General features: G+C 56.1%; 1 protein-coding gene across 1 annotated transcript in view; it reads right to left on the bottom strand.

Annotated features, from left to right (window-relative positions):
• LOC144947573 (uncharacterized) overlaps positions 1–22965 on the bottom strand; it is a 99630-nt gene extending 76665 nt beyond the window's left edge. Inside the window, 3 exon segments of the mRNA XM_078876786.1 lie at positions 19077–19163; positions 19985–20164; positions 22934–22965. Of these exon segments, the coding sequence (XP_078732912.1) occupies positions 19077–19163; positions 19985–20164; positions 22934–22958 (292 nt within the window). The 5' untranslated portion in view covers positions 22959–22965.

Here is a 22965-nt window from a genome sequence, read left to right as displayed (position 1 = left end):
CCAAACCTCACTCCCTCCCCCACACCTCACCCCCCCACCTCACCCCCACACCTCACCCCCCCACACCTCACCCCCCCACACCTCACCCCCCCCCCCACACCTCACCCCCCCCAAACCTCACTCCCTCCCCCACCTCACCCCCCCCCCACACCCCACACCTCACCCCCCCACACCTCACCCCCCCCCCACACCTCACCCCCCCCCACACCTCACCCCCACACCTCACCCCCCCCCACACCTCACCCCCCCACCTCACCCCCACACCTCACCCCCCCACACCTCACCCCCCCCCACACCTCACCCCCCCCAAACCTCACTCCCTCCCCCACCTCACTCCCACCCACACCTCCCCCCCCCCACACCTCACCCCCCCCAAACCTCACTCCCTCCCCCACCTCACTCCCACCCACACCTCCCCCCCCCACACCTCACCCCCCCCAAACCTCACTCCCTCCCCCACACCTCACCCCCCCACCTCACCCCCACACCTCACCCCCCCACACCTCACCCCCCCCCCAAACCTCACCCCCCCCAAACCTCACTCCCTCCCCCACCTCACCCCCCCCCCCACACCCCCACACCTCACCCCCCCCACACCTCACCCCCCCCCCACACCTCACCCCCCCCCCACACCTCACCCCCACACCTCACCCCCCCCCACACCTCACCCCCCCACCTCACCCCCACACCTCACCCCCCCACACCTCACCCCCCCCCCACACCTCACCCCCCCCAAACCTCACTCCCTCCCCCACCTCACTCCCACCCACACCTCCCCCCCCCACACCTCACCCCCCCCAAACCTCACTCCCTCCCCCACACTCCCTCCCCCACCTCACCCCCCCCACACCCCCCACCCCTCCCCCCCAGCAAGGACAGACGCTGGTGGATCACGTGACCGCGCTAAGTGGGGGGGTAGTTTGCGGCGGGGCGCGTGCGGCTCTATTCCCGCGCGGGGCGCGTAACGCCGAGAATGACGGCGATGATTTTGATTAAAAACATCGCTAATTTACGACGACTCGCCTGCTAAGAGGCGGGTAGTGGTTGGTGGTGGTGGTTGGTGGTGGTGGTTGGTGGTGGTGGTTGGTGGTGGTGATTGGTGGTGGTTGGTGGTTGGTGGTGGTGGTGGTGGTTGGTGGTGGTGGTGGTTGGTGGCGGTGGTTGGTGGTGGTGGTGGTTGGTGTTGGTTGGTGGTGGTGGTTGGTGGTGGTTGGTGGTTGGTGGTGGTGGTGGTGTTGGTGGTTGGTGGTTGATGGTGGTTGGTGGTGGTGGTTGGTGGTGGTTGGTGGTTGATGGTGGTGGTGGTGGCGGTGGTTGGTGGTGGTGGTTGGTGGTGGTTGGTGGTTGATGGTGGTGGTGGTGGCGGTGGTTTGTGGTGGTGGTTGGTGGTGGTTGGTGGTGGTGGGTGGTGGTGGTGGTTGGTGGTGGTTGGTGGTGGCGGTGGTTTTTGGTGGTGGCGATGCGGCTTGCCCCCCCCCCCCAATCCACTAAAGCCTCTCCTCCGTCTGTGCGCCTGTGAATCCGTCTGTCTGCGTGTCCATCTAATTGTGTGTCTGTGCGTCTGCCTGTCCGTTTAGTCATCTATCTATCTGTCCGTCTGTCTGTGTCCATCTATTTGTGTGTCTGTGCGTCTGTGTGTCTGTGCGTCTGTGCGTCTGTGCGTCTGCCTGTCCGTTTAGTCATCTATAGATCTATCCGTCTGTCTGTGTCCGTCTATTTGTGTGTCTGTGCGTCTGTGCGACTGCGTGTCTGTGTGTCTGTGCATCCGTCTCTCTGTGTGTCTGTGCGTCTGTGTGTCTGTGCGTCTGTGTGTCTGTGCGTCTGTGTGTCTGTGCGTCTGTTTAACCATCTAATTGTGTGTCTGTCTGTGTCTGTGTGTCTGTCTGCGTGTCTGTGCGTCTGTGCGTCTGTGCATCGGTGTGTCTGTGCGTCTGTGTGTCTGTCTGTGCGTCTGTGCGTCTGTGCGTCTGCCTGTCTGTTTAACCGTCGATCTGTCCATCTGATCCAGCAGGAACACAGCTCGATTGAACTGGAGACGGAGCTGGGATAAGACGAACAGCGCGCTCGCCGGTGACGATGAACATGTATCAATGATAAATAATCCAGAGGCGACGTGCCACAGCCGTGGCATACATCACAAACATCACCGCCATGAATAGTGAAGACCATCAAGCGGAATGTATTTTTTACGCGGAATGCCTTTTCAGTCAGTCTGCCTGTAGCGTGGGGTCATGAAAACTCGCGTTCAGATTACCTATGAAATGTTTTGTTTAATTTTGGAACTGTTATTTTATAAGCTGTCTTAAAGTGTTTTTTGTTATTTTACCGGGTAAGGAGCCGTCCAAAAATTATACGTCACGTGATTTTGGACGATTTTTGACCCCCCCCCCCCCCCCCCCTTGGTCACACGGCATCACAAAAAGTCAGACCCCCCCCCCTCAAATATGACGTCACAAAGCTCTGCCCCCCCCCCCCCCAAAATAAAACATGCTTCAAATCGCTTTAAACTATTGTCATTGTAGTGCGTATTTAATGTGGCGCTGCACTCTGATGTTGTAGGAGAAAACATTTATTAAAAAGTCTATTTAATTAAGCAGAACGTGTTGTCTATATTTATTTAAAGTTGCGCATTTTGATGTGACGTCACATTTCTCAACCCCACCCCCCCTCGTCACACATCGTCACCAATGTCTGACCCCCCCCCACCCCCAGGTGCGTGACGTCATTTATGGGCGGCCCCTAAGGCCCCACTGAGCCCTATAGAGCAATTCTTTTCAGAAGCGGCCTGGCTGTCACAAATGAAAGCTCAACGAAGCGGGCTTACCGCAGAGGTCGCAAACGGGTTTTGATTCCTTACCCGTACCCGTACCCGGCCGCACCAGGGTCGCAAATGGGTACCCGTACCCTACCCGATACCCGGCTACCCGTACCCGGCCAGGTATCGGGTAGGGTACGGGTATCGGGTACCCGGTTGCGACCTCTGGGATGAAGCCATGTTGCAGGCGCGGGTGGGTTGAATCTAGGAACTTGAATTGTGAGAAGAGACAAGACGTTGGGAAATGAGTGACAAACGGTGACTCACCAGTGACTCACGGCCTACCCGTAACCCGTACCCGGCCGCACCAGGGTCGCAAACGGCTATCCGTACCCGGCCGGGTACGGATAGCCGGGTATCGGGTAGGGTACGGGTATCGGGTACCCGGTTGCGACCTCTGGCTTACCGTCACGTTGAAATGTGTCGCAGCCAAATGACTCTTAAACGCGTGACGTTGATTCTAAATGCGGAGAGGGAAAAACCCCGGAGGGTCCGGAGAAAAATTCCCACGCGACCACGGGGAGAGAGCGAGAGCGAGAGAGAGCGACATCGCAAACTGCAAATATACAGCAGCAGCAGCAGCAGGCGTCAGTCAGGGCAGTGATCGAACCCACGACCTCACCAGGCGAGGTTGCTAACATCTCGCCACCTTCGAGCGTGAAGTCGCCTTGCTATCGGGGGGGGGGGGGGGGGGGCGCATCTCACCGCGGAGAGAAAAGCGGCCGCGTCGTTCGAAGCGCGACCCAAAATCGGGCTCGAAAACAAGGGAGGTGCAATTAGAAAGTACAGTACAACATTCAAATGCATTTTGGGGGGGGTGTCTCTGACAGCAACCCGGCCGCAGCGGCTTCCACAGCGCGAATGAGAATCGCGATCTTGCACTCAGAGCGCAGGCGAAGAGATCCGACGGGCGATGAAACTCCGCTTCACAGGTGCCAGGGTCAGTGCGGGCAGGCTCGGCAAGTGACGCCGGCCGCAAACAACGCGACAAGAAACGACCGGGAGCGGCTACATAGAGAGAGAGAGCGAGAGAGAGAGAGGTCAGCAAGGAACTGAATTCTAGATTTGAAGCTTTCGTGACTGCAAGGATTCATATTCTTGGGTTTTGTCGGTAAAGTCACGTCGTGATTTTTATTTTATTTTACTTTTATTTTTATAATTTTCATTTTGATTTTTTACCTACGTTACTTTACTGAAAAAACCCAAGAATAAGGAACTGAATATAAACAACGCCGTGGAACCTCCCGGTTTCAACCTTCCACCTCAACCTTCCTGGATTTTTCTGTTTGCGCATAGTCACTTCAAGATGTTTTCTTGTTCGTGTTTTAGTTTTTAGTTTTTGTTGCGGTTGCACCCCGATTCAAGAGCCTAATGGCTCACAGGGCTATACAAAATAAATGAAACTGAAAATTGAAACTAAAACGTCGCCAAAGGTTGACAATAGACCGAATCGGGATCGGGCGATGCGGCCACGTGGTGCACAAATGCAATGTGGCCACGTGGTGCACAAATGCAATGTGGCCACGTGGTGCACAAATGCGATGGGCCACGTGGTGCACAAATGCGATGGGCCACGTGGTGCACAAATGCGATGTGGCCACGTGGTGCACAAATGCGATGAGCCACGTGGTGCACAAATGCGATGGGCCACGTGGTGCACAAATGCAATGTGGCCACGTGGTGCACAAATGCGATGGGCCACGTGGTGCACAAATGCGATGTGGCCACGTGGTGCACAAATGCGATGAGCCACGTGGTGCACAAATGCGATGGGCCACGTGGTGCACAAATGCAATGTGGCCACGTGGTGCACAAATGCAATGTGGCCACGTGGTGCACAAATGCAATGGGCCACGTGGTGCACAAATGCAATGTGGCCACGTGGTGCACAAATGCAATGTGGCCACGTGGTGCACAAATGCGATGTGGCCACGTGGTGCACAAATGCGATGGGCCACGTGGTGCACAAACGGCGCATCGAAGATTCGTCGGCCTGCGAGTGGTGCGGCCACGAATCGCAAACCGTCGACCCTCATCGTAAACACTCCGCCGCTGCTGCCGCTGCTGCTGCTGACTTTACGCCTTTACATTGGGAACGGACGAGATGCACTCTGCTTCTGAGTTGATAACAAATCGAAACATTGCATCTTTAACCTGCTGCCACGAATCCGCACGAAAGGAGAAGGAACAACACGTTGTTATTTCATTTTTTTAAAGTCTGAATTGTTAGGCTTTGGGCCAGGGCGCAATGAAAACAACAACAACAGCTCCAGACCACAGCAAGATAACCAAGCGTCGTCCCTCCAGAACATAAAAGGCAAATTAACATTAAACTATCGATAACTAATACTGAACGATCGATAACTAACACTGAACTATCGATAACTTACATTGAACTATTGATAACTTACATTGAACTATCGATAACTAACACTGAACTATCGATAACTTACACTGAACTATCGATAACTTACATTGAACTATCGATAACTAACACTGAACTATCGATAACTAACACTGAACTATCGATAACTTACATTGAACTATCGACAACTAATACTGAACTATCGATAACTTACATTGAACTATCGATAACTAACACTGAACTATCGATAACTTACATTGAACTATCGATAACTAACACTGAACTATCGATAACTAACACTGAACTATCGATAACTAACATTGAACTATCGACAACTAAGACTGAACTATCGACAACTAACACTGAACTGTCGATAACTAACACTGATCTATCGATAACTTACACTGATCTATCGATCACTTACAATGAACTATCGAAAACTTACATTGAACTATCGATAACTTACACTGAACTATCGATAACTTATATTGAACGATCGACAACTAATACTGAACTATCGATAACTAACATTGAACTATCAACAACTAACACTGAACTATTGATAACTAACACTGAACTATCGATAATTAACACTGAACTATCGATAACCAACACTCAACTATCGATAACTAACTCTAAACTATCGATAATTGGCACTGAACTATCGATAACTAACACTCAACTATCGATAACTAACACTGAACTATCGATAACTAATACTAAACTATCGATAACTAATACTGAACTATCGATAACAAACAAACTTGTTTTAAGTCTCCGATCCGTGGTGTGGTTTTGCCATAACGAGTCACGGGTGGCCGTTTAATTGGCTCGTTAAAAAATCCAGCAAATCGATCGAACGATGGATCCATCCACTGACTCTCTCTCTGTCTCTCTCGCTCACGTGCTCGCGCGTGCACACGACTCTTCGCTGTTCATTGGCCTGCTTGCAGGGACTCCTCTACTTATGAACATTCTATTTACGAACTTTCAGAAATACGAACATCTACATCTGCAAAACGTGAAGAACCAGTGGTGTATACATCTGTAGAGAGTGAAGAACCAGTGGCATCTACATCTGCAGAACGTGAAGAACCAGTGGCATCTGCATCTGCAAAACGTGAAGAACCAGTGGCATCTACATCTACAGAATGTGAAGAACCAGTGGCATCTACATCTGCAAAACGTGAAGAACCATTGGCATCTACATCTGCAGAACATGAAGAACCAGTGGCATCTACATCTGCAGAACGTGAAGAACCAGTGGCATCTGCATCTGCAGAACGTGAAGAACCAGTGGCATCTACATCTGTAGAGCGTTAATAACCAGTGGCATCTACATCTGTAGAGAGTGAAGAACCAGTGGCATCTACATCTGCAGAACGTGAAGAACCATTGGCATCTACATCTGCAGAACATGAAGAACCAGTGGCATCTACATCTGCAGAACGTGAAGAACCAGTGGCATCTACATCTGCAGAACGTGAAGAACCAGTGGCATCTACATCTGCAGAACGCGAAGAACCAGTGGCATCTGCATCTGCAAAACGTGAAGAACCAGTGGCATCTACATCTACAGAATGTGAAGAACCAGTGGCATCTACATCTGTAGAACGTGAAGAACCATTGGCATCTACATCTACAGAACGTGAAGAACCAGTGGCATCTGCATCTGCAGAACGTGAAGAACCAGTGGCATCTACATCTGTAGAGCGTTAATAACCAGTGGCATCTACATCTGTAGAGAGTGAAGAACCAGTGGCATCTACATCTGCAGAACGTGAAGAACCATTGGCATCTACATCTGCAGAACATGAAGAACCAGTGGCATCTACATCTGCAGAACGTGAAGAACCAGTGGCATCTACATCTGTAGAGCGTTAATAACCAGTGGCATCTACATCTACAAAATGTGAAGAACCAGTGGCATCTACATCTGCAGAACGTGAAGAACCAATGGCATCTACATCTACAGGAAATTAAACAACTTTTCAAGCCACTCCCCGTGTTTAGTGCACATGCCGTACAACAGGTTTGGAATCAACAGGAGTAGAGTTCGAACGAATCGACTAACGAACAGACCTCTGGAACCAAACTCGTTCGTAAGTCGGAGACACAAATACACACATCCTTCACCACATGTCCCCCTACCAGAGGTCGCAAACGGGTTTTGATTCCTTACCTGTACCTGTACCGGGCCGCACCAGGGTCACAAACAGGTACCCGTACCCTACCCGATACCCGGCTACCCGTACCCGGCCGGGTACGGGTAGGGTACGGGTATCGGGTACCTGATTGCGACCTCTGGGATGAAGCCATGTTGCAGGCGCGGGTGGGTTGATTCTAGGAACTTTAATTGTGAGAAGAGACAAGACGTTGGGAAATGAGTGACAAACGGTGACTCACCAGTGACTCACGGTCTACCCGTACCCGTACCCGGCCGCACCAGGGTCGCAAACGGGTACCCTAACCCGGTCGGGTATGGGTAGCCGGGTATCGGGTAGGGTACGGGTATCGGGTAGGGTACGGGTATCGGGTAGGGTACGGGTATCGGGTAGGGTACGGGTATCGGGTAGGGTACGGGTATCGGGTAGGGTACGGGTATCGGGTAGGGTACGGGTATCGGGTAGGGTACGGGTATCGGGTAGGGCACGGGTAGGGTACGGGTATCGGGTAGGGTACGGGTACGGGTAGGGTACGGGTAGGGTACGGGTATCGGGTAGGGTACGGGTATCGGGTAGGGTACGGGTATCGGGTAGGGTACGGGTATCGGGTAGGGTACGGGTATCGGGTAGGGTACGGGTATCGGGTAGGGTACGGGTATCGGGTAGGGTACGGGTATCGGGTAGGGTACGGGTATCGGGTAGGGTACGGGTATCGGGTAGGGTACGGGTATCGGGTAGGGTACGGGTATTGGGTAGGGTACGGGTATTGGGTAGGGTACGGGTACGGGTAGGGTACGGGTATCGGGTAGGGTACGGGTATTGGGTAGGGTACGGGTATCGGGTAGGGTACGGGTAGGGTACGGGTATCGGGTGCCCGGTTGCGACCTCTGCCCCCTACACAATAACTCCAAGTCGTTTCTTACACATCCCACAAACCAAGTGCCCTTCTTCGAGCACGCCACGTCAGAAGCGTTGGTGCGACGGTTTCGTCGACCTGCTGATGAGACACAGGACGTCAAAACCCGTCCACAGGTTTGCTTGCGCTGAAGCAATGCCGCCCAGCGGATCCGTCTGCTCCGCGGGGGTTTGTGCGTGCGAGTGTGTGGGGAGCGGCGGTGTAGCGGTTAGCGCGCTACGCTGCGAACCCACGCAAACCGAGTTCGATTGCCGCTCACGGCCAACACCGGCGACGATTAACTGAACCGGTCCTGGCCTCCCCAAGGTCGACTTGGCCTCAAATGAGTAGCTGGTGCGGTGTGCAGTAAGCATCGCCAACTAGGGAGACAAAGGCGGCCGGGCGTGGTGCTGGCCACCTACCCCCTCGTATACCGTGCCAGCCTTAATATGTGCTCGCTAACAGCAATGTCCCTAACAGTCTGTTAAGGCTACATGGGGATATTTGTCTTTTGGTGTGTGTGTGTGTGCTTGTTATTCATTATCATCCGAAAGCCAAAAAAATGAACTGGTATTGACCAATCTAGACTAACATAGACACATAGACTCACATATAGATATAGAGACCCATGAACACACAGACACTGATCGACTCACAGAGACACATACACTTACATAGACCTATATACTTACGTAAAGACCCATGGCCTCATATAGAGGCCCATGGACTCATATAGAGACCCAAAGACTCACACAGAGACCCATAGACTCACACGGAGACCCACAGACCCACACAGAGACCCATGGACTCACATAAAAATCCAGAGACTCACATAGAGACCCATAAACACACATAGACACCCATCGACTCACAGAGACCCATACACTTACAGAGACCTATATAGTTACATAAAGAACTATAGACTCACAGAGAGACCCAGAGACTCACACAGAGACCTATAGACTCACACAGAGACCCAGAGACTCACACATAAATCCATAGACTCACACAGAGACCCAGAGACTCACACAGAGACCCATAGACTCCTCACAGAGACCCAGAGACTCACACAGAGACCCATAGACTCCTCACAGAGACCCATAGACTCCTCACAGAGACCCAGAGACTCACACAGAGACCCATAGACTCACACAGAGACCCACAGACTAACACAGAGACCCAGAGACTCACACAGAGACCCATAGACTCCTCACAGAGACCCAGAGACTCACACAGAGACCCATAGACTCCTCACAGAGACCCATAGACTCCTCACAGAGACCCAGAGACTCACACAGAGACCCATAGACTCACACAGAGACCCACAGACTAACACAGAGACCCATACACTTACACAGAGACCCACAGACTAACACAGAGACCCATGGACTCACATAAATACCCATAGGCTCACACAGAGACCCATAGACTCACATATATACCCATAGGCTCGCACAGAGACCCAGACACTCACGCAGAGACCCAGAGACTCCCAAGAAGCCAAACTCATTACTGGAATTAGCCAAATATCCCACTGTAGCCTTCTGAATAATCAGCCTTTGGACTCAGCGAGGCGGCTTTCATGGATAAATAGGCAACAACAATCACCATCATTATGATTGCCGTTATATACGAGTCCAGTGTCCTTGTGGGCAATCCCTGGGCGCCGTCGCTCCCTTCCCTCTGCCAGATCCGGAGGAGCCCGTTGAGAATTGGACGGGCGGCGAAGACGCGCGATAAACGCGGGCGCGGATTGTGATTTGTGAGCGGATTAAAAATTAAACGAGGAAGGGGGGGCGGGCGGGGGGTTTGGTGGGGGGGGGCAGGGAGAGAGGGGGGGCTCCTATTGGGGTTTAGTAGGAGGGGGGGAGCAGGAGGGGTGGGTGGGGAGGGTTTTACCGACCCCCGCCCGTAGGAGACTGTTACGCAGTCAATTAAAATGCAAATGAGTGGTGGAGTTAACGAGGCGCGAGGGCAGCGGCGAGCAAGAGCGTAAATCAGCAGCCGTAACGGGCTCGCACGCACACACACACCACACACACCACCATACATACACACACCACCATACATACACACACACACACACCACACACACCACACACACACCACACACACCACACACCACCACACCATACATACACACACCACATACACACACACCACACACACCACCATACATACACACACCACCATACATACACACACACACACCACACACCACCACACCATACATACACACACCACATACACACACCCCACACACCACACCACACACACACCACCACACCATACATATACACACCACATACACACACACCACACACACACACACGACCACACCATACATACACAAACCACATACACACATACCACACACACAACACACACCACCATACACACCACACACACACACCACCACACACCACACACACATACCACACACACAACACACACACCACCATACACACACCACCATACACACAGCAAACACACCACACACACCACCACACACACCACACACCACCACCCACAGCACACACACACCACACACACACCACACACACACACCACACACACACACACCACACACACACACACCACACACACACACACCACACACACACACACCACCACACACACCACCACACACACACCACACACACACCACACACACACCACACACACACACCACACACACACACCACCACACACACCACCACACACACACCACACACACACACCACCACACACACACCACACACACACACCACCACACACACACACACCACACACACACACCACACACACACACCACCACACACACACCACCACACACACCACCACACACACACCACACACACACCACACACACACCACACACACACACACCACACACACACACCACCACACACACCACCACACACACACCACACACACACCCTGCCCGCACTTCGACCCACACCGTAACCAACTCCTACAACTCACACCCTCCCACGACTAATCCTGTTGTTGATTCTCAATGCGCTACTGCTGCTGCTGCAGCAGCGCTACTAACGACCGTGGTGATTTTCACGAGACAGACGCCAAGGATTCGGGAGAGACAAAGGCAGAAAGGAAGCAAAAGACAGACGAGAGACAAAACAACAGCCGCCATTCGCCGCGGTGACGTCACCACGGCGCTTGTGCCAGGCTACGTGCACTCGGAGTGCCACGCGAGACTGAGATGACTAGCCGATGAGACAGGCACGCACTCTCGCACAAAGACAAAGATCCCCCGAATAGCTTTAACAGACGGTCAGGGGCAAGTGCTGTTAGTGTCTATGAAGGTCGGCACGGCGCACGAGGGGGTGGGTGGCCAGCACCACGCCGGGCCGCCTTTGTCTCCCCAGCGATGATGTTGATATTCACTGCACCAGGTACTCATTTGAGGCCGAGTCGACCTAGGGGAGAGGCCCCAGGACGTGTTGTCCGTGAGCGGGAATCGAACCCGGGTCACCAGGTTCGTGGCGCGGCGCGCTAACCACTACACCCACCACTCAGGTATTACCAGTACTGTATTACGTGTGTGTGTGTTCCAATCCTGCTCACAGATAACATCAGCGACCAGTCCTTGACCTCCTCCCCTAGGTCGACTCGGCCTTTAAAACGAGTACCCCGGTGCGGTGTGCAAAAAACATTGTCATTGGGGGGAGACAAAAGCACCATTGCCGGCCACCCAACGCGCACCTCCGTGTGCTGTGCACGGACATCACTGGCATCACTCGCCCCGGCAGGCTGTCAGAGAAAAAAAAGAAAGAGGCCATGCGGGGGGGGGGGGGAGGGGGGGCATCTTCGTCTCCATGTTCGATTCCCGCGCGTTAGCCAACACCGGTGACAAATTGATATCAGGACCGGTGCTCGTCCTCCTGTTGTGTTGATCTCACGCACGAGCGCCGGGGGGGGGGGGGGAGACAAAGGCGGCCGGGCGTGGGTAGCACACGCGGTACAAGCCCCCCCCCCCCCCCTCGTCACACCGCAACCCTATAGCCGGCGCTGAACCCCCGCGCTATCGGACCTCCCTCTCATAGGCGAACAGCACTTGCCCCAACAGTCCGCCGTTGTTGTTGTTTAAGGGGGGCTATGCGGGGGACCTTTGCCTTTGTGCCGTACGGAACCCTCTGGTCAGCCCTTCTTCTCCCCCCACCACCCCCACCTATCCCCCCCCCCACCACCTCTCTCTCTCTCATCTATTATTCTATTATTTCTGTCGCTAGTCTGGACCCGCCGGTGACTTTGGAGCCGCTGGCTTGGTGACGAACAACCCCATTACGCTAAATAATTTGTGAGCCATTAAGTGTTAATCACGGACAAACAGCGGTTAACCGAGAATCGATTTCCCCCAACATCTTGTACGACCAGCGGTAATGGCCGTTGGGGGCTTGGTTCGAGAGGGGTAGGAGGATGGGGAGGGGGGCAAAGGGGATGAGGGATGAGAGGGATGGTGGGTTGGACGCACTGCCCAACACACACCCCCCACCCCCCACCCCGAACCGCCGAAATTCAAGTCACACGGCACCCCGCTCGCCCTCCTGGACCACAGCCACTCAGAGGAGTAACTATTCAAATGTAATGATTATTTACAAAAATAACAGCGACGGCCTGATGTGGATTTACATGGACCTACATTGAGACTCGCAAATAGAGACATTTACACTCACAGAGGCCCATTGAGTTAGACATCTATAGACTCACACAGAGACCCGTAGACTCACACAGAGACCCGTAGACTCACACAGAGACCCGTAGACTCACACAGAGACCCGTAGACTCACACAGAGACCCATAGACTCACATAGAGCATTTACATTCATGGAGGCCCATGGACTTAAGAGACCCATAGAGTCACATAGAGATCCATACTCCCATAGAGACATTTACACTCCGAGACCCATGCATCTACGAGACCCAAAGTCTCACAGAGACCCATAGACTCACATGGAGACCCATAGACTCACATAGAGCATTTCCACTCACAGAGGCACATGAACGTAGAGACCCATACCCACACAGAGACCCATTGACTCACAAAGAGACCCATAAACTCACACAGAGACCCATAGACTCACACAGAGACCCATAGACTCGCATAAAAAACCACAGAGTCACACATCGACAACCATAAAAATAGATCTCACTTGCGAACTCTCAGTTAAATGTTGCCATTTGCAATGCACAGCGCCCCATGGTGAAGCCGCAGTGTCCTGGCCAAAAACACCCAGCAAACCCAGCGGCATTTGTTTCGCGAGCCTGACACTGCCGATGAGGCCCAGAATGCGTCAAGCGGTACCAGAGTTTTCTCGCCGAAACAAAAGCTGCGGAAGTGTGCGGCGGGAGAGAGGGCCAACGTTCTCGGACGGACCGGGCACTTGGGCACGAGCCGCTGGGACGTGGAACGCCGCGTCACCACCGGGAGGGGAGAGAGGCCGGGCCGGTGGAGGAGGAGGTGGACCGGTGCCGAGCAGACGTAGCCGGGCTGACCTCCACAAACGCAGCGTCGGCACCGGGACAGAAACTTCCCGAGCGGAGGCGATGGCCTCTCCCCCCTACTCCAGAGCAAGGCGCAGAGACGCTCAAAGCTCGACACCCAGCGAGGCATCCCGCGTTCGGGGAATCGAACCTCAGTGTGGCCCCCCTTGATTATGAATTCATCTCTGGGGCAAAATGCAGGTTCGCCCCTCCCTCCCCTCACCGCGAACCAGTGGGGGGGGGGGGGCGACTGCTGACGTCGGCGTAGCGTGCTGGGGGCCCCCCAGGGCCTCGCTCGCCTTCGGCCCGGCCCCCCACCACCACCACTACCCTCGCTGTGCTCCCCCTGCTCAACCTGCTCAGGGTGATCCACGGGAGCAGCCTCGTTAATTATTCACCATGGCAACAAATTGGGGAGGGATTTACCCCCGGACGTTAAATCTGTCAACGTGCGACCCCCCTCCTCGCCCCCCCCCCCGTGCCCCCCCCCTTCCAGCCCCCCCTCCTCCCTCGCGAAAAGCCGCGTTGGATGCTGGGAGAGGGACACACACGCATGTACATCGGGCGCTGCGGTGGCGAGGTGTTACTGCCTCGCTCGGTATACAGGAGGTCATGGGTTCGATCCCGACCCCTGACGCCTGCTGCGTGTTTGGAGTTCGCGTGTCTCTCTCTCTCTCTCGATCCCCGTTGTCGTGTGGATTTGACTCACATTGAGTCCCATAGACTCCCATGGAGACCTATAGATTCGCATAGAGACCCATAGACTCACATAGAGTCCCATAGACTCCCATAGAGACCTATAGACTCGCATAGAGACATGTAGACTCGCGCAGACCCACAGACTCGCATAGGGGCCTATAGACTCACATAGAGACCCATAGACTCACATAAACCTATAGACTCGCATAGAGACCCATAGACTCACATAAACCTATAGACTCACATAGCATCCCACAGAATCACATCGAGACGCATAGACTGCCATTGAGTCCCACAGACTCACATAGAGACCCATAGACTCGCATAGACACCTATAGACTCACATAGCATCCCACAGAATCACATCGAGTCCCATAGACTGCCATTGAGTCCCACAGACTCACATAGAGACCCATAAACTTACGTTCTCAACTATTCACCCACCCATCTTCTCACTCACCCTCTCAGTCACTCACCTTCTCACCCACCCACAAATCTATCGACTCACCCACCCACCCACTCACCGATAGTTTCAACCAACCACTCGCCCACCCATCTTCTCACCCACCCACACACCAACCTACTCACCCATCCGCCCACCCACCAAATCCGCTCACCCACCCATATTCTCACTCACTCACCCACCCGCCCTCTCTCCCCACTCGCTCTCTCCCGCCCTCTCTCTCTCTCCAGCGCCCGCCCGCCTGCCTGCATGCGAAAGGTTAACTGGCGGCGAGTGATTAGGCGCTGCTAATTGAATGCCACGGAATGGCAGTCGTCCCGCGGCCGGGCAGGATCGGTAATTAAGGCAGACGGCGCAGCAACGCGGCCACGCGACCCCCCCCCACACCCCCCACCAACACTCCCCCCCCCCCACCACCACCACCTCCTCATCAGCAGCTCCGGCTCCTCGTCTCTAAATCAATTACCGGGCCGCGCGCCGCGGCTCGATTAGGACTCCATTGATTGGTGCGGCCCTCAGCGCTCAACCTCACGGCGTGGCAAGCGGGACCCCACGTCGCTTCATCTCCATCGCTCCCCCCTCGCTCCCCCCTCGCTCCCTCTTTGCTCCCCCGCTCCCTCCCCGCTCCCTCCCCGCTCCCTCCCCGCTCCCTCCCCGCTCCCTCCCCGCTCCCTCCCCGCTCCCTCCCCGCTCCCTCCCCGCTCCCTCGCTCCCTCCCCGCTCCCTCCCCGCTCCCTCCCCGCTCCCTCCCCGCTCCCTCCCCGCTCCCTCCCCGCTCCCTCGCCGCTCCCCGCTCCCTCCCCGCTCCCTCCCCGCTCCCTCCCCGCTCCCTCTCCGCTCCCTCCCCGCTCCCTCGCTCCCTCCCCGCTCCCTCCCCGCTCCCTCCCCGCTCCCTCCCCGCTCCCTCTCCGCTCCCTCCCCGCTCCCTCCCCGCTCCCTCCCCGCTCCCTCGCTCCCTCTCCGCTCCCTCCCCGCTCCCTCCCCGCTCCCTCCCCGCTCCCTCCCCGCTCCCTCGCTCCCTCCCCGCTCCCTCCCCGCTCCCTCCCCGCTCCCTCTCCGCTCCCTCCCCGCTCCCTCGCTCCCTCCCCGCTCCCTCCCCGCTCCCTCCCCGCTCCCTCCCCGCTCCCTCCCCGCTCCCTCCCCGCTCCCTCGCTCCCTCTCCGCTCCCTCCCCGCTCCCTCCCCGCTCCCTCCCCGCTCCCTCCCCGCTCCCTCGCTCCCTCTCCGCTCCCTCCCCACTCCCTCCCCGCTCCCTCGCTCCCTCCCCGCTCCCTCGCTCCCTCCCCGCTCCCTCCCCGCTCCCTCCCCGCTCCCTCGCTCCCTCCCCGCTCCCTCTCCGCTCCCTCTCCGCTCCCTCCCCACTCCCTCCCCGCTCCCTCCCCGCTCCCTCGCTCCCTCCCCACTCCCTCCCCGCTCCCTCGCTCCCTCCCCACTCCCTCCCCGCTCCCTCGCTCCCTCCCCACTCCCTCCCCGCTCCCTCGCTCCCTCCCCGCTCCCTCCCCGCTCCCTCGCTCCCTCTCCGCTCCCTCCCCGCTCCCTCCCCGCTCCCTCTCCGCTCCCTCCCCGCTCCCTCCCCGCTCCCTCGCTCCCTCCCCGCTCCCTGCCCGCTCCCCCCTCGCTCCCTCTCCGCTCCCTCCCCGCTCCCTCGCTCCCTCCCCGCTCCCTGCCCGCTCCCTCGCTCCCTCCCCAATCCCTCCCCGCTCCCTCGCTCCCTCCCCACTCCCTCGCTCCCTCCCCGCTCCCTCCCCGCTCCCTCGCTCCCTCTCCGCTCCCTCCCCGCTCCCTCCCCGCTCCCTCTCCGCTCCCTCCCCGCTCCCTCCCCGCTCCCTCGCTCCCTCTCCGCTCCCTCCCCACTCCCTCCCCGCTCCCTCGCTCCCTCCCCGCTCCCTGCCCGCTCCCCCCTCGCTCCCTCTCCGCTCCCTCCCCACTCCCTCCCCGCTCCCTCGCTCCCTCCCCGCTCCCTGCCCGCTCCCTCTCTGCTCCCTCTCCGCTCCCCCCTCGCTACCTCCCCGCTCCCTCTTTGCTCCCTCGCTCCCTCTCCGCTCCCCCCTCGCTCCCTCTCGGCTCTCTCGCTCCCTCTCTGCTCCCTCCCCGCTCCCTCCCCGCTCCCTCCCCGCTCCCTCCCCGCTCCCTCCCCGCTCCCTCGCTCCCTCTCCGCTCCCTCCCCGCTCCCTCCCCGCTCCCTCGCTCCCTCTCCGCTCCCTCTCCACACACCCCCTCGCTCCCTCGCTCGTTCCTGCTTCTCTTGCTCGATCTCGTATTCATTTCTGCTTGGTACCCTGCTTCTTCGCTGCTTCATCACTGCTTACTTACTGCTTCTTCGCTGCTTCATCACTGCTTACTTACTGCTTCTTCGCTGCTTCATCCCTGCTTCTCTTGCTCCATCTCGTATTCACTTTTGCTTTATTCCTGCTTCTTCCCTGCTGCCAATTCCTGCTTCTTCTTCCCCGCTACATCCCTGCTCTACGCCGTGCCCCATCCCCGCTGCGTCGTACGCTACGCCGCGGCCACATCGTCGAGTGTCCGCTGGCGCTGCCCGCGGCTTGTCCGGCGGATGCACTTCAGGGTTTGTGTGCCCCCCCCCCCCGACCGAAGCCAGGGGTCTGCCATGAAAAAGGGCCATTTCCCGAAACGTCACCTGTCACATATACAGTACTAGTTTGACTACCCGGCTTCGCCCGAGACTTGGATTCTTGTCTTGGATTAATACACGGCCTACGCGGAGGGTGGGGGGCGGGGTGTGCGTGACGTCAGCAGGCACACTGCGTGACGTCAGCAGGCACACTGCGTGACGTCAGGAGGCACAGTGAGCGGTGACATCACAGATGTGACGTCACCGCTCACTTGCCGCGCAAAATATATCCATTATTGCGCCCCCCCCCCCTCCAAATACAAAAGTCTGTTTTTATACTTTTTGCATTGTGTACAGTCTGGAAGCTGCCCACATGCCAAATTTCAAGTTTGTTGCATGTTGGGAAGTACGTTAAACATTTCGAACAAACACACATATTCACGTATTTCCCTTTTATATACAGTATATAGATTTACTTTTAAGGCCCCTCCTCCCCATCCCCCCCGTGTATCCTCCAATAGACTGTTAGGGCAAGTGCCGGTTGCGAGTTGCGCCGATGAAGGGTGGCACGGCACACGAGGGGGGAGTGGGTGGCCAGCACCACACTGCCCCAAAGTGGCAACGTTGACACCACCGCACCGGGTACTCATTGCGGAGCGAGTCGACCTCGGGGAGGTCCAGGAGGGGGTTCAGACAGCCGTCACCGGCAGTGCCGGACGAAGCTAGTGCCGGGCCTGTAGCATATGTTATAAAGGGGCCCTAAATAAAAATAAAACACGTAAATATTAAAACACGAATCTTTTACTTGCGCAGTAAAGTTATTGTATTTTTTCATTTGCTATACAGCCAGACAATACGACAAATCGCTAACCTTAAACACCCAGTCATTCGTAAAAGCTGAAGGCGGTATAGTACTATGGTAATAGAGCAAGTGCAGAATCACTGAACCGGAATTGATAGCTTGAAAGCGTTGAGCGCGGGGCCCTTGAAAGTGCGGGGCCCGTAGCTACTACATGTGTAGTAGCTACTGCTAGTACTGCTAGTAGCTACTACATGTGTAGTAGCTACTACACAAGTAGCTACTACACAAGTAGCTACTACATATGTAGCTACTACACATGTAGCTACTACACGTGTCATAGCTACTACATATGTAGCTACTACACATGTAGCTACTACACATGTAGCTACTACATATGTAGGTACTACACGTGTCGTAGCTACTACACGTGTAGTAGCTACTACATATGTAGCTACTACACGTGTAGCTACTACTACACGTGTCGTAGCTACTACACATGTAGCTACTTTTGCTACTAGGATAATCCGGCGCCGGTCACCAGCGTCGGCGGCCGTGAGCGGGAATGGAACTCGTCTCGCTTGTGCCGAGTGTCCGTGCCGAGTGTCCGTGCCGAGTGTCCGTGCCGAGTGTCCGTGCCGAGTGTCCGTGCCGAGTGTCCGTGCCGAGTGTCCGTGCCGAGTGTCCGTGCCGAGTGTCCGTGCCGAGTGTCCGTGCCGAGTGTCCGTGCCGAGTGTCCGTGCCGAGTGTCCGTGCCGAGTGTCTGTGCCGGGTGTCCGCGTCGCTCTGCGAGACTCACCCTCCCCGAACTCGTTGAGGATCACGGCGACCCGCTTGCTGTGCTGCTCCGTGAGGATGTAGTTCAGCAGCGTCGTCTTGCCGGCTCCTGCGAGGACACAGCCGCGGGTCGTCATTGTCGTCGCCACCGCCGCAGCCCGTGATCTACCCACTGCTGGGTGAAGGCCTCTTGTGTGTGTGTGTTTGTGTGTGTGTTTGTGTGTGTTTGTGTGTGTGTGTTAGTGTGTGTGTTTGTGTGTGTGTTTGTGTGTGTGTGTGTTAGTGTGTGTGTTAGTGTGTGTGTTAGTGTGTGTGTTAGTGTGTGTGTTTGTGTGTGTGTGTTTGTGCGTGTGTGTGTGTTAGTGTGTGTGTTTGTGTGTGTGTGTGTTTGTGTGTGTGTGTCTGTGTGCGTGCGCGTGAATGGAGAGCGGTGGTACAGCGGTCAGTGTGCCACGCCATGGCCCTGGAGACCCGGGTTCGATTCCCGCTCACGGCCAAAACAGCGGCGAATATTTGAACCCGACCAGGGCCTTCCATAGGTCGATTCAGCCTGAAATGAGTACCTGGTGCGGTGTGTCAACATCGCCACTGGGGAGACAAAGGCGGCCGGGCGTGGTGCTGGCCAACCAACTCCTCGTGTGCCGTGCCGGCCTTCATGGGTGCTCGCTAACAGCACTTGCCCCAACAGTCTGTTAAGGCTATACGGGGGATCTTTGTCTTTGAACAGGCAGCGGTGGCACAGCGACTCAAACGAGCACCCGGTGCGGTGCGTCATAAACATCGGGCGCCGGGGAGACAAAGGCGGCCGGGCGTGCATGGTTCTGGCCACAACCCGCCCGCGCGCCTTGTCCCGGCCTACACAGGCTCTACTCGCTAGGCAGCACGGTGGGGGGGGGGGGAGGAGATCTTTGTCGTTGAGAAAGCACGAACCCAGGTAGCCCGAGATGATGGTGATGGGAATGCGCTCGTGGGGAAGGAGAGTGGCCACCAACTCCGGGCACTCATCGTCGTCGTCGTCGTCACCGTCACCGTCACCACCATCACCGCCGCCACCGTCACCACCAGCAGGTACCCGTCTCCTCCATCTCTCCTCCTCCACCCCGGTCATCTCTGCAAGGGGAAGACGCGGAGATTGATCGATTAGTTAATCACGCGCGGGTCGTTCAAACGACTTTTTCGTTTGAAAAGCATTTCACGGAGGACCATCTCCGGAGGTGGCACGCATCGTTTGCCAGCGATTGCCAGGCTCACCGGCGCGCGCGAGGCAAACCAGCGCACCTCACCAAGGCTTTATCGGTGTCCTTCCCCCGCACCTCCGATCGGCACCGTTGGTTACGTACGGCGCGAAAGAAGTTTAACCGTGCACACAAGCATATCTGTCATTATTGTAGCAAAATAATAATAACGGAAGGTTATCATCGTCGACATCGCATCACCATTGCTGGATGATGACGGCCTCCCCACGCCGTCACCGTCGCCTCACGTGACCTGTGACCCACGTGGGTCGGAAAACGTCGGACGAACGTTGGCCCGACGTCGGCACGTGGGTCGGAAAACGTCGGACTCCGGCGTTGAACTGAATTCAGCTCCAACTCAAAGTTCAGCTTGAATGCTGTCGGTTCACTTCCTGAAGAAGGCCCCCGCGCGGTGGGGCGAAACGTCGTATATTAGGCCCAACCGTGGTAGGGGATGAGGTCTCACTGTGCAACTGACTTTTACATGCGACTCTAGCGCCCTCTGGGGGCGATTACAACACACAGCGAGATAAATATATACAACAGGCGACGTTTCGGGCTATGGGCCTTCATGTGCTAAGAAGACACGTAGACAGACACGTGGACAGACACGCATTGTGGCAGGCCGACACATGCACTGACAGACGTCTTCAGAGATGCACACACGCACAGACATACTGCAGACAGACAGACAGAAATACGGACAAGCATACACTGGTAAAGACAAAGACGCACAGACACCAATACACCGGCGCCTGTGCCAGGCCAGGTGCACCTTGAGGCTACCACGTGAAGTGTCGAAGTCCCACTGCTGACAGGAGGTCTCGGGACAGACCCAGCAGGTGCCACGGGTTGACTGAGATGACCGGTAGATGCACCACCAGCTGTACCGCCTACTGTGCCAGGCTAGGTGCAGGAGATCTTGGGACAGACCCTGCAGGTGCCATGGGTTGGCTGACTGAGATGACCGGTAGATGCACCACCAGCTGTCCCTACTGTGCCAGGCTAGGTGCATTTTATCCGCCCAGCGCTCTGATCGTTGTTGTGAGCGTCGCTTATCAGCCTCCACTGAGGCCGATCTTGACACCGCTGGTACCGCTCATCGGCAAGTCCACTCAGCTCCACGTCCTCCCCTACCGCATCAGCTCCATCTCCTCTCCAGCCCGTGTCGTGCCCGTTTAGCCCCCTCCATGCGGCCGAACAGAAACTGCTTGGGCACGTGGTGGCCGGGCACGCGGGCTACATGACCCAGCCAACGCAGTCTTGCCAGATCTTTCAAGGATTGACAGACACTGACAGACGAGCAGATAGACAAACACACGCTGACGGACACACTCAGTCATGTACACCCAACTAGATAGACATAATGGTGCACACACACATAGATAAGATACACACACACAGACAGGACACACATAGACACACACAGACACACACAGACAAGTCACACACACAGACACACACAGACATGTCACACACACACACAAATCACACACACACAGACACACACACAGACAAGTCACACACACACAGAGACACACACACACACACAGACACACACACACAGACAAGTCACACACACACAGTCACACACACACAGTCACACACACAGACACACACAGACAAGTCACACACACACAGACAAGTCACACACACACAGTCACACACACAGACACACACAGACAAGTCACACACACACATAGACGTCAGCTGCAGTTACGTAACCTGACAGGCTGTCGCGGCCACCTATTAAGCCCCAACACGAGAGGCTGGTGTGACTAGCTCCACCCCCGGCCGCCTTTGTCTCCCCAGGTACCTATTCAGCTTTAAGTTCGAGTCGACCTAGGCGATACCCAGTATACACACACACACAAAGATCCCCCGCATAGACTGTGACAGACTGTAGGGGCAAGTGCTGTGAGCGAGCAGCACCTATGAAGGCCGGCACGGCACACGAGGGGGTGGGTGGGTGGCCAGCACCACGCCCGGCCGCCTTTGTCTTCCCAGTGGCGATGCTTACTGCACCGCACCAGAGACTCATTTGAGGCAGAGTCGACCTAGGGGAGGCCCAGGACCGGTTCAGATAATCGCAACCGGTGTTGGCCGTGAGCGGGAATCGAACCCGGGTCGCCGGGTTCGTAGTAGCAGCGTAGCGCTAACCGCTACACCACCGCTCCCCATATATACACACACATACACAGACAGACAGACACACACAGACACACACATACATACACACACAGACAAAGATCCCCCATGTAACCTTAACAGACTGTAGGGGCAAGTGCTGTGAGCGAGCAGCACCTATGAAGGCCGGCACGGCACACGAGGGGGTGGGTGGCCAGCACCACGCCCGACCGCCTTTGTCTCCCCCATGGCGATGTTTACACACCGTACCAGGTACTCATTTGAGGCCGAGTCGACCTATACACACACAGACACACGTGTCTGTGTGTGTATCAGCTGTTACTGTACTGTAGCAGGGCCTTGCACGTTAAAGATTCAACTCACGTTGAGGAGACACAACAGCAGCAGCAGCAGCCAGCAACACCGCGGTCACCCTCACAAGCCACGTACTGGTCAGGTTTACACCCCCCCTGTGTGATGATGGGTCTGCCTGTGTCTGTGTGGATACGCACTGTACCAGGCAGCAGCGACCCCGCGTCCATGCGGGGA

Source organism: Lampetra fluviatilis, chromosome 46, assembly GCF_964198595.1.
Source record: "Lampetra fluviatilis chromosome 46, kcLamFluv1.1, whole genome shotgun sequence".
Lineage (NCBI taxonomy): Eukaryota > Metazoa > Chordata > Hyperoartia > Petromyzontiformes > Petromyzontidae > Lampetra > Lampetra fluviatilis.
The sequence above is the reverse complement of the archived record's forward strand: the minus strand, read 5'-3'. Positions and strand labels throughout refer to the sequence as shown.